We start from the raw sequence: 12,567 nt of genomic DNA, 5'->3' as shown, positions 1-12,567 counted from the left end.
AGGGAAGTGAAAGAAGTTCTATCCTTAATGACTACCTTTGCCATAACTAGAAACATGTACAATAATGTGATTGCTCCGAACACGGGTGCTTGAGCAGATTGCAAGGGGAGAAAATTCACAATAAAATGTAAACCCAAGGAATTCCAGTGAAACGGTGAGCACCTTTCTTTTCCTTAGCGTTCTGACTGCCCTGCTACACATTCTTCATTGTTATTCAGCTGGATATTCAATCCTGTTTTTAACAAGGTGCAAAGGTATTTTCACACCTTTATCTAAAAACAGGTTAGGTCTGCTAGCTAATTACACTTCATTAACAGGTTCCATGACCTTGGTTATGTGGGTTTAAGAGAATGGGTGCATGTGCTCATATATGTGTGTGAACACACATACAAACCTCTTACAGAGGTCTAATCCTGCAAGTGCCAAGTTCAGGGTGTTCAGCACTGGAGACCTGAGCTTACAGTGAAGTCGTTTTCCACTATTAGTCTATTTTAATTATAAAGAGGAATGCACTTTTCATATTGCAATGCACTGAAGCAGTCAACTCTAAGACACTATTATCCAAAGTTTGCTATACGTGGAATCCACTATATAGATTCATATTGACCAATACCATTTCTCCCGAGCAAGCAGCTAGGCCTCAACCAAACTAACTGTGAGACAAATTTAGGGAGTTCTACCTCCTGGAATTGAGAATGTGGAGTTACTTTAAACACTGTGCAATAGCATACTGATACATACATAGAAACATAGTGTGACGAAGTGAGGATTTTCCCTTGTTATGTTGTATGTGAGCCTATGAGAGTCTTACTGTTTTGCATGAATGCTGTGCATGCCTCAGTTTCCCTGTGTATTGCACCAATGTCTAGGTGGTGGGAATAAGGGTGTGTAACTTTTGCGGAGGCTGCTCCAGCTCCCTGGCCCCTGCCATGCTCGTTGCTCTTCCTCCGACCTTGCTTCCCAGGCCAAGAATCACCTAGTTGCATCCCCCTCCTGGGTCTCAGGTTACAAAGGGGCAGCTATAGCATCGGTGCAGGCAGCTGGAGCAGCCTCCGCAAAAGTCACAACCACTTATTCCCACCACCTAGACAGTACTGCAATACACAGGGAAACTGAGGCACACACTTCATGCAAAACAGTAAGATTCACATACAACATAACAAGGGAAAATCCCCACTTCGTCACACATAGGAATTGCCAGACTGGATCAGATCCAAGGTCCATCTAGGCCAGTATCTTGTGTCTGACAGTGGCCAGAACTACATCTACTTTATAACTTTTTAAAATATATACAAATACTTATTTAACATTTTAAAAATAATTCTCTTCTCTTCAGTACCACAGAGCTTTCTAAAAAGATCTCATAGGCATTCCACAACACAAGATTTCATCATCTTTTCTTAGGAGACATGATAAAGTGAATTAAAACCAACATGCCAAGTAACGTGCAGTTAAAAAACTTTCAACAGAGTTCTGAATTAGAACGACATCAGAATAGATTACATACAGCGGCAATTCAGGCTGATTTCCAAAGGAAGTACTAACGTTTACCACAAAAAATGAATGGTTTGATAAGGACTTTGCATGGATTTTGAGTATTCCTGTTTAGAATTCTGGTTATTGCAGTATAAGAAAAGTCTTAAACATGCCAAGTAGTGAGATGGATGCATGCTAAACAATTCCATAATCTACATCATCCTGCTAAACTGGTTCTATAAATGATTGTTATATTTCTCAATGGGCCTGTTACCTGAACTACATGAGTTTCACTTGAATATAACAAATTAGTGATACTTTTAGGCTGTAAGTTCCTAGCTGGGAGGAAAAACAAGCTCCAATTGTCTCAGAGTTTAGCTTGTGAACAGATCAGTTTTATATGTGATGTAAAAATAATTCACAGTTACTTAAAGGAACCTCCACACCCTGAGGAGGGAAAAAAAGGAACTTTGAGAGTTTAAAAGGAGGCAATTAAGTACTCTACCAATAAATTAACATTCTAGGATAGTTTCTAGAATGTAGTGACATAGTGGTACATCTCACAGGACTTTTCCTGCAGAAACCCTTTGCTGCCCCCCAACCCCCCCACGCCACGACTGAAGTCAGCCTAATTTGATCTGTTTCTATTCTGAATTTCTATAACATTTTGTTCTATTCACAGCCCACATGCTGTGTCAGTGCTCTTTATCCTCATTTTTGTTCCCAAACAGTCTTAACATATATTCTGTGGAACTCATTCTGCAACTGGTCCTTTGTCTCTAAAGGCAGAATGACAAGATCTCTGTTTATTTCTTCAGTCTTAATAAGGTACAGTGCCATGCATGTTTGCCAACACAAACAAGTCTTTATTAACTAAATGGAATACAAACCAGTTTTTGTAGTATTGTGCTACAATATGTATTGAATCATCTTACGCTACTACCTGTGCTTAAGGGAAACCAATAGCTTTGTCTCCAGGGTGGTTATTTTCCGCTGTCTCAAATGCAGTAATGGCAACCGCCTGTATCTCTGCCCGTCTCTCCAAATCTGAGACGTATATTTTATACTCACCAGCATCAAGGCTGCCGGTAGCTGCAGTCCAGCCCATGATAGGGGGAATGGCACCAACGACAGCTCCCACCCACGTGTTGACGATGCTCATTCTTTTCATTGGTGTGTAACAACACGTGTACAGGAAAATGTTGAAGGCTCCCAGCACCCCAGTGAGAGGATTTACTCCCAGGGTCAGCAGGGCGATTCCTGGAACTGCACAGGATGCAGCAAAGGACACTGCAAGCAGAGGGCTGTAGGGAAAAAAACAAAAGCAGAGGACACACATTTGTTAGCAAAAGAGCCTGCGGTCACCTGCTATTCCATTCCCATCCCCTTATCTCTTTACAGCAAAAGCTAAGGTTAAGGTTGCAAAACATTTTCCATTTACACCATTGTTTCCAAGATGCTTGTAGCTTTTTTCAAAAATGTTCTTTTACGGCTGAAATTTCCACACTCAACCTCCATCCGAAGGTGAGCCTTTCTAGAAAAGCAGAGCCAATTCCGCTGAGTGGCTTTAGAGTTATAACTCATGGGACAAGTTCACTAGTTCTGATTCTAGTGACCAGTGCTGATAACTCAAAAATGCCTGACCTGTGTCAGCTTTTAGTACTTTTCATGTAAAATCTCCTTACTGAGAATTAGTATCTTAACAATTTGGTAGTGATCTTAGTAAGTTACGAGCATGTGGAGCAGACACATCAGGAAAAATGCCTTGAGTTTGTGTGTTTAAAGCTACTGAAGAAATCAATGTTCAGTGTGGCAGAGAAAGTGAATTGTTGTGGCTTTGTCAGAATTTCAGTTGATGACAACTTTTGCAAGGTGCATTTTTTAGAAGGTTTCAGAAGAATCAATTCGATTTTGGAGTTTTCTGAGTAAAATTAAGCAGTTTTTTGGATTTACTAAAACATGGCTGAAGTTTCCAAGTTCGTACTTGGCTGGTGTATAGTGCTCACCCGGGGAAATTTGACAAAAGAACTTTACAGTGACAAAATCAAATTAAGATTTGTTATTTTCTGAGAGCAATAGCAACCAATTGGTTTCCATTAGAAACTCTTGTTTTCCAACGGTCAAACTCAGAGAGAAGGAAATGGTAGTAACTCTACTCAAGCTCCACTCACAATCCCAGAGTATCTGGAAGTTTCTGGTACAATGATTAGCAGTGAAAAAGTTAATGCTGACAATTTAAACTGTCATTATTAGGCTTCAGAATAAACACCCAGTGAGATGAACAATACTTAGACCAATTATTTCAGTCAATCAGCCAAATCCACACTGTATGGGGACTCAACCGTGGTGCCAGTATAAGGGGCCTGAAATTCCGCTCACCTGGATCAGTGTTATACCATTATCACTCCACTGACTTCAATAGAGATGCACCTAGTTTACAATGGTACAAATGAGAGGAAAATGTGGTGCAAGTGGAAAAGGCTTCCTTCTGCTTCAGTTAGTGGAAAGGGAAAACTGGAAGAAGAATGGGAGAAGCATGAAAGGGAGGAAGGTAGTATTAAGTTAGCCACCTTTAATAACCTATACGCTTTCCAGTACACATTTTACAATAAAATTAATACATTTAGCTAAACGTTTACCAGGCACAGGAATAGAAAATACACATTGACAATATAGATGAGTTAACAACACTACAAGAACCTTAACTTTACAATTCTAAACTCAATATTCTATGTGTTTTTAGCAGCATGCTTCTCCCCTCCCACGCAGTCTTTAACCCTGCCGTGTGTACTGCGCCCAGCATTCCATGCTTAGCTGTGGAAATCCGGCTAGCAGTGAAGATGAATTTTAATAAGCCATTGTTAATAAAGAAAATAAAGGTTTAGTTCTGATTTTTAAAGCCCTGGTCAGGCCATTTGCAACCCAGCATTTTATAAATGCTACAACAGTCAGAACTGTTAAGATGGGCAAACTTCAAGTCAAAATGTTGGGACTAAATAAAAGTCTGTCTTCAATTTAAATTAAATTGACTAAACCAAGAGGTTGATGAAATGCAGGAAGATAATTCCGCCAGCTTTTCAAATCCAGCAACAGATTTTATATTACTCAGTGTGGAGGTATCAGAGTAGCAGCCGTGTTAGTCTATATTCGCAAAAAGAAAAGGAGTACCCGTGGCACCTTAGAGACTAACAAATTTATTAGAGCATAAGCTTTCGTGAGCTACAGCTCACTTCATCGGATGCATTTGGTGGAAAAAGCAGAGGAGAGATTTATACACACACACACACACACACACACACACACACACACACACACACACACACACACACACACACACACACACACACACACAGAGAGAACATGAAACAATGGGTTTATCATACACACTGTAAGGAGAGTGATCACTTAAGATAAGTCATCACCAGCAGCGGGGGGGGGGAAAGGAGGAAAACCTTTCATGGTGACAAGCAAGGTAGGCTAATTCCAGCAGTTAACAAGAATATCAGAGGAACAGTGGGGGGGGGGGGGGGAGAAATACCATGGGGAAATAGTTTTCAGAGTAGCAGCCGTGTTAGTCTGTATTCGCAAAAAGAAAAGGAGTACTTGTGGCACCTTAGAGACTAACAAATTTATTAGAGCATAAGCTTTCGCATCCGATGAAGTGAGCTGTAGCTCACGAAAGCTTATGCTCTAATAAATTTGTTAGTCTCTAAGGTGCCACAAGTACTCCTTTTCTTCATGGGGAAATAGTTTTACTTTGTGTAATGACTCATCCATTCCCAGTCTCTATTCAAGCCTAAGTTAATTGTATCCAGTTTGCAAATTAATTCCAATTCAGCAGTCTCTCGTTGGAATCTGTTTTTGAAGCTTTTTTGTTGAAGTATAGCCACTCTTAGGTCTGTGATCGAGTGACCAGAGAGATTGAAGTGTTCTCCAACTGGTTTTTGAATGTTATAATTCTTGACGTCTGATTTGTGTCCATTCATTCTTTTACGTAGAGACTGTCCAGTTTGACCAATGTACATGGCAGAAGGGCATTGCTGGCACATGATGGCATATATCACATTGGTAGATGCGCAGGTGAACGAGCCTCTGATAGAGGTTTGTCAGACAGAGACAAACACCTACAAGATCTCTATCATGCATTCCTACAACTACAATACCCACCTGCTGAAGTGAAGAAACAGATTGACAGAGCCAGAAGAGTACCCAGAAGTCACCTACTACAGGACAGGCCCAACAAAGAAAACAACAGAACGCCACTAGCCATCACCTTCAGCCCCCAACTAAAACCTCTCCAACGCATCATCAAGGATCTACAACCTATCCTGAAGGACGAGCCATCGCTCTCTCAGATCTTGGGAGACAGACCAGTCCTTGCTTACAGACAGCCCCCCAATCTGAAGCAAATACTCACCAGCAACCACACACCACACAACAGAACCACTAACCCAGGAACCTATCCTTGCAACAAAGCCCGTTACCAACTCTGTCCACATATCTATTCAGGGGATACCATCATAGGGCCTAATCACATCAGTCACACTATCAGAGGCTCGTTCACCTGCGCATCTACCAATGTGATATATGCCATCATGTGCCAGCAATGCCCCTCTGCCATGTACATTGGCCAAACCGGACAGTCTCTACGTAAAAGAATGAATGGACACAAATCAGACATCAAGAATTATAACATTCAAAAACCAGTTGGAGAACACTTCAATCTCTCTGGTCACTCGATCACAGACCTAAGAGTGGCTATATTTCAACAAAAAAGCTTCAAAAACAGACTCCAACGAGAGACTGCTGAATTGGAATTAATTTGCAACTGGATACAATTAACTTAGGCTTGAATAGAGACTGGGAATGGATGAGTCATTACACAAAGTAAAACTATTTCCCCATGGTATTTCTCCCTCCCCCCCCCACTGTTCCTCTGATATTCTTGTTAACTGCTGGAATTAGCCTACCTTGCTTGTCACCATGAAAGGTTTTCCTCCTTTCCCCCCCCTGCTGCTGGTGATGGCTTATCTTAAGTGATCACTCTCCTTACAGTGTGTATGATAAACCCATTGTTTCATGTTCTCTGTGTGTGTGTGTGTGTGTGTGTGTGTATATATAAATCTCTCCTCTGCTTTTTCCACCAAATGCATCCGATGAAGTGAGCTGTAGCTCACGAAAGCTTATGCTCTAATAAATTTGTTAGTCTCTAAGGTGCCACGGGTACTCCTTTTCTTTTAGTGTGGAGGTAGTGTCATCATTTCCTTCAAGGATAGCAGTAAGCAGTCCCAGTGTTCTTGGTACATTACAAATACAGGCAAGGTACCATGTTGTCATCCACCGACAATGAGATGTAAATTTGAGAATTCTGATAATGAGTAACACTATAAAAGGACCATATGGTGCCGTGTGTCCTTTAGTTTTACTATTAGCTGTGTTTTTTATGGGACTGCAGCAGAATACAATATGCACAGTAAATTGCCTCAATACTATGTCTTCATATGCTACAATTTCTCATCATTCCCTCTGTACAGCAAAAGCCTGACTTGGCAAAACAAATAGGACTCATTTAGGTCCTGAGTAAGGTAGAGTTGGACTGTAAATGTTTGCAAATGACACATGAGTGATAAAGTAAATGTGTATCTACTGCCGTGAAGACAAAGGACCAGCTTCAGCCCCTTGCATCCCATGTAACCCTTATTCACTTCAAAAGGGCATTAATGAGGGCAGAATTTGGCCCAGCGTGGTGAACACTGCTCTTGCTAATAAAGAGCAGTGACTCCAGTCTGTCTCTTCATTCCAGCTAATGCTACACTGATCCAGTGGCACAAGAATAGCAGCAAACCCACGCACTTCACCATTTACCGTGTGCAAAGCAAATGGTAGAGCTGCCTGCGAACAAGCCTGGTACCAGAGGGAAGTCGATAAGTCTGTTCCTTCTGCAGAGTTGACATGGATCAGAAACAGCCCTGTAATACCAATGCTGAGTGTAATACCCAACCTATCAGCCTCATGATACTAGAGCTGCGAGCTGCTATCACGAGTGGCTATTTTTTGTGTTCTGTCATTGCGTGTGAGAGGGTAAGACCTTGCAGATCAAAAAATGGTCACAACAGGTCACAGTTGAATCTGGATAAGAGAGAAGCCTAATGGTTAGAGCACGAGACTGGAATTCAGGAGTCTTGGGTTCTATGCTGCGTGGCCTTCGATAAATAATGTAACCTGTAAAATAGTTGTCATACTAAATGACCTCACAGGGGTGCTGTGAGGCTAATTAATTAATGTTGGCAAAGTGCTTTCAGATGCTCAAATGAGACACTAAGAAATACAAAATTAGTGTATAATCATCTGGGTTATGAAATAATTTAAGAATTTAACCTTTTAAACTGGGACACAGGATTGACTAATATGCTTGCTGGTATTATACACTGGCACTAACAAATAAGGAGACTGGCTATATGAAGGGATGAGTTTGGTTGTGAGCTCATTCCCTAGTACCTGGACATGGTGGACACTTGCAGTTCTGCACAGAGCTACAATAGCTGGGGATGGCCATTTCGTGCTCTCTAGGAACTCCTCTGCTTCACCCACCCCTCCTGGCCAATGCTTAGTTGGGGTGACATCTGGCTCTGGAGGGTAGATCCCTACAGTAGGGGATATTTTTTGTTGGACTGTGTTGTGGGTGGCATGGAAAAGACAGAGTGATAGGAGAAGGACTTGGAGATTTCTTGGGAAAAATAATAGAAAGGTTTGGACCCCCTTTGAGGTCATTTAGCATGACAACTATTTTACAGGTTACATTATTTATCGAAGGCCATGCAACATAGAACCCAAGACTCCTGAATTCCAGTCTCGTGCTCTAACCATTAGGCTTCTCTCTTATCCAGATTCAACTGTGACCTGTTGTGACCATATTTTGATCTGCAAGGTCTTATCCTCTCACACGCAATGACAGAACACAAAAAACAAGCCCAAAGTACTAATCATTATTATTCAAAAGAGTAATAGGTGCAAACTGCAGTTCCTTCAGGTAAAGGTAAATATTTTGTGTTTGTTATTACAATTTTCTAAAATGTTCATGGCTGCCAATTGGTCAGAGTTTTGAGGATGTTACTTCCGAAGGGAAATATACATCTGCTCTGAGAAATTCCCACCAAGAAGCTGAGAGATAGGAGATGACTATTACAACTGCTCAGGGAAATTTCCATCAGGATGTCCTGAGATCTCAGACCACTAGTACAAGCACTTCCCATAAGTCACAAAGTAGTTTGTACTGGTGCTTAAAGAAAATGGCCTTGACAAAGTCTATGGCACCATTTTTTGCCCTGTACAAAACAACTTTTTTGTTTATTTTAAACCTTTCCAATAATGGCAGACAATATACATACCTGCGTTTGTGTGCATGTATATTACATTACATTCATACTTAAATGCACTCATTGTTACAACTAAAGGAATTAATATCCTTAGTCAGTTACTAGTTAACTAATCCCTGTGTAGAAAATAACACCCAAGAACAAATCCTCTTAAGGATCCAGTATGCAGGAAAGATACTTTTACATTAAAATAATTATTCAAAAATGGAGACAAAAACTACTCATTTGGGCTCTTGACTAAATACAAAAGTATTTCCCTAGAAAGAAAATGATCAGTTTGAGAAAGGATTTAAAATCTAAATTTAAACAGTATTTATTTGAATGGTATTTTCCAAATGTCAATAATATTCTGAGCAGCTATTGTATGTAAAACTATTGTTTGTGAGACAGTGTACAGATAAGACTTCTAACTTGCCTGTTTAGGCAAAAGAAAAACTGTATTTAATCCCCTCTCAATTGTGACGTTGCACTCTATATGATTTTATAAAAATATGCTAATGAGTGTGAATATAAGGCAACTGGAATATGCTTCATGCAAAAGGTCTCTTGTAAGGTATCATTACAAAGCTTATAATCTACTGAGTGTGGTCATCCTATAAATGTATTAATCTTGTATCTGAAACTAGAAATATGAAATATAACTCTGAGGTCCTATTGTAGTTATGAAAAATGTGGGCCATTAATGGTGGTTTGGAATCTTAATGGCTCCCATTAACCAGGACAATTACCTGTAGATGGCTCTGTTTTACTTGTAAGTCTTCCTGTATACCTGTGGGCTGGCAAGTGTGTAATGAAGTCTTAAAGTGACATGAAATCATGTCACCTGAACTGAAATCCATCTTTAACATGGTGCTTTTCCATTGAGAAGGAGGGGTGGGAACACAGAGGGACAAAGGTTTCCTGCCTCATGCAAAAGATATATAAGTGGGTGGAACAGAACAAAGGGTGTGGCCATTGCGAGGAATCCCCTAGCTACCACCTGAACTGGAACAAGCGTCGTACCGGGGAAAGGATTGTGCACAGACTAGGAAGGATGCCAGTCTGTGAAAGAAACTTATTGAAACATCTCTGAGGGTGAGATTTTATCTGTATTCAGTTTTCTTACTGTACTAGACTTAGATTTGTGTGTTTTAGTTTATTTTGCTTGGTAATTCACTTTGTTCTGTCTGTAACTACCTGGAACCACTTAAATCCTACTTTCTGTATTTAGTAAAATCACTTTTTACTTATTAATTAACCCAGAATATGTATTAATACCTGGGGGGGAGGGGAGAGGGGAGAACAGCTGTGCATACTTCCCTATCAATGTCACAGAGGGCAAACAATTTATGAGTTTACCCTGTATAAGCTTTATACAGGATAAAACAGATTTATTTGGGGTTTGGACACCATTGGGAGTTGGGCATCTGAGTGTTAAAGACAGGCACACTTCTTAAATTGCTTTCAGTCTGCAGCGTTGGGGCCCATGGTTCAGACCCTGGGTCTGTGCTGGAGCAGACTGGCGTGTCTGGCTCAGCAAGACAGGGTGCTGGAGTCTCAAACTGGCAGGGAAAGCAGGGGCAGAAGTAGTGTTGGCACATCAGGTGGCAGCCCCCGGGGGTTTCTGTGATCCAACCCGTCACACCCATCACCATATCTAACAACGTATCACAAACAGAACATTCTCTATAGATAACCCTTGACAGCATGTACACTAAATAATCCATCCATCCTCCAGGTATTTATTTCATGCTCATCATGGTGGTATTTGAGTGCCTTACCAAACTAAAGAACAGTAGACTATACAAGATTAGAATCCTCTCTTTTCTGTTTCTGAATTCAGGATAAATCAGTGTTGTCTGAAACTAAATATAACAGAGATCTTTAAATCCACTTGGCTACTCGCAAGCAGCTCCAATTAGGGAGATTTCACTCACCCATTCACTGCTTGACTCTCAGGCTCCCTTGGCTTAGGGTGACCAGATGTCCCGATAAAACCGGGACTGTCCCGATATTGAGCAGTTTGTCCTGCGTCCCGACCGAAGTATGCTCGGGACACCGTTTGTCCCGATATTTTGTTTTGGGTGCATCTTTTTTTTTTTTCTCCTTAGGCAGCGGTGACAGGCAGGGGGAGTGCTTTTTCATTTGTTTCACTCACCTGGCATGTCTGGGTCTTCGGTGGCACTTCGGCGGCAGGTACTTCAGTCGCTGATGGGCGCCGGCGGTATTTCGGCAGCGGGTACTTCTTTATTCTCTGGCAAGATTTATTTCCCGCCGCCGAACGTGCTGGGTGAGTATAACAATTGAAAAGGCGCTCCCCCTACAGCGGTCCCGATGTTTTGTATTTAGCATCTGGTCACCCTACCTTGGCTACAGGTGCTACACAGCCCTATTCACTATATGGCTACCTTTTACCAGACAGCACTGCAGGAGGATACAATGTATGGTCAACATGCAATGTATATGTGGCACTTGTTGCCCTCCTAATACTTGTGAGCTCTGCCCATGCCACCCATGGACAAATCTGGTGCTCACACAGGCTAGTGGAAACTGCTGTACTCCTATCTATGTATTTATACTGTGACCATCCACATGATAAAGCACTCATTCATATATACAAATCTTTCACCATGATAGATGCGAGTAATAATGCACAAGTGTCTGCTGTCATACTACATAGGAGCTTATTTTAGGAGCATACTGACGGGCCTGAAAAATATCTTCAGGCAACATGGCTCTACCAGAGACTACAGCAATGACAATTCCGGGGCAGAATGATGGTCTTATGTTGAAGTTACATGACTGAAAGCCAGGAAGACATGGGGCCTGTTCCTGGCTTGGTCAAATCACTTAGAAGCTCTGTGCTTCAGTTCCTCATCTGTAAACTAGGGACTAGTTTCATAAGGCTAAATGTATTAATATTTGTGAAGTGCTCTAACATCCACATATGGAAGGCAATATATTAGTAATGACTCTTACTTCTGTTCCCAGGTAGTTGAAATGTATGGATTTATCTGTAATAGAGTCCATCTGAGGCAGACCCTTTCCAATCCCACACCATCCACAGGACCCAAGAAGAGGAGGAATAAAGGCTCAGTTTTCTATTCATACAATACAAAGCTGCCACTGGCACGATGGGATTCCAGACACTGTCAATCAGGCTGGGGAGAATCACTCAGCGATAGCTTGGGGAAGGTAGGGAGCGGACAGGAGGGAATCCCACAGGAGTAAAATTCAGGCTTCCATGCCTTACACAATTGCTAGGCATTCACCTGGAACTCTACATATCATGTGTGGTGGATTGTGACTTCAGAAAACGTAGCAGCCTGCTGTCCCCTAATTCATGTGTGCCTGACAGGTCTTTGCGTGCGCGCACACACACACGTTTAGGGGGTCATGATTCCTGGGTTCAATTCTTTACTTTGTTATACTGACTCACAGCTGACCTTGGACAAGTCACTTTAATTTCCTTGTGTTTCAATTTGCCCATCTATACAATTAATATATTTACCTACCTCACAATAGTGTTGGGAAGCTTAATTAATGTTTATAAAGTTCTTCTATATTCTCAATTCTCATTTAATACCCATAGGAAATCTTAGGCCAACCACTTTGTGAATATAAGATATATACTGGATGTACAACCTTAGAATATGTTAAAATTTTATTACAATTTAAAAATCCACATTTGAAAATGACAAAAATTCAAGGCTTAAGAAAAATAGTGTTTAAAAAT

General features: G+C 41.1%; 1 protein-coding gene across 2 annotated transcripts in view; it reads right to left on the bottom strand.

The window, feature by feature from the left end:
* LOC119843103 (protoheme IX farnesyltransferase, mitochondrial) overlaps window positions 1-12,567 on the bottom strand; it is a 175,893-nt gene that overhangs the window by 17,137 nt on the left and 146,189 nt on the right. For both annotated transcript variants that reach the window (XM_038372006.2, XM_043496416.1), the window contains one exon: window positions 2,548-2,780. In XM_038372006.2, the coding sequence (XP_038227934.1) occupies window positions 2,548-2,780 (233 nt within the window). The remainder of the gene's footprint in view (window positions 1-2,547; window positions 2,781-12,567) is intronic.

The sequence above is a fragment of the Dermochelys coriacea genome, chromosome 14 (assembly GCF_009764565.3).
Source record: "Dermochelys coriacea isolate rDerCor1 chromosome 14, rDerCor1.pri.v4, whole genome shotgun sequence".
Taxonomy (NCBI): domain Eukaryota; kingdom Metazoa; phylum Chordata; order Testudines; family Dermochelyidae; genus Dermochelys; species Dermochelys coriacea.
This window is presented reverse-complemented; position numbering and strand designations above follow the sequence as displayed.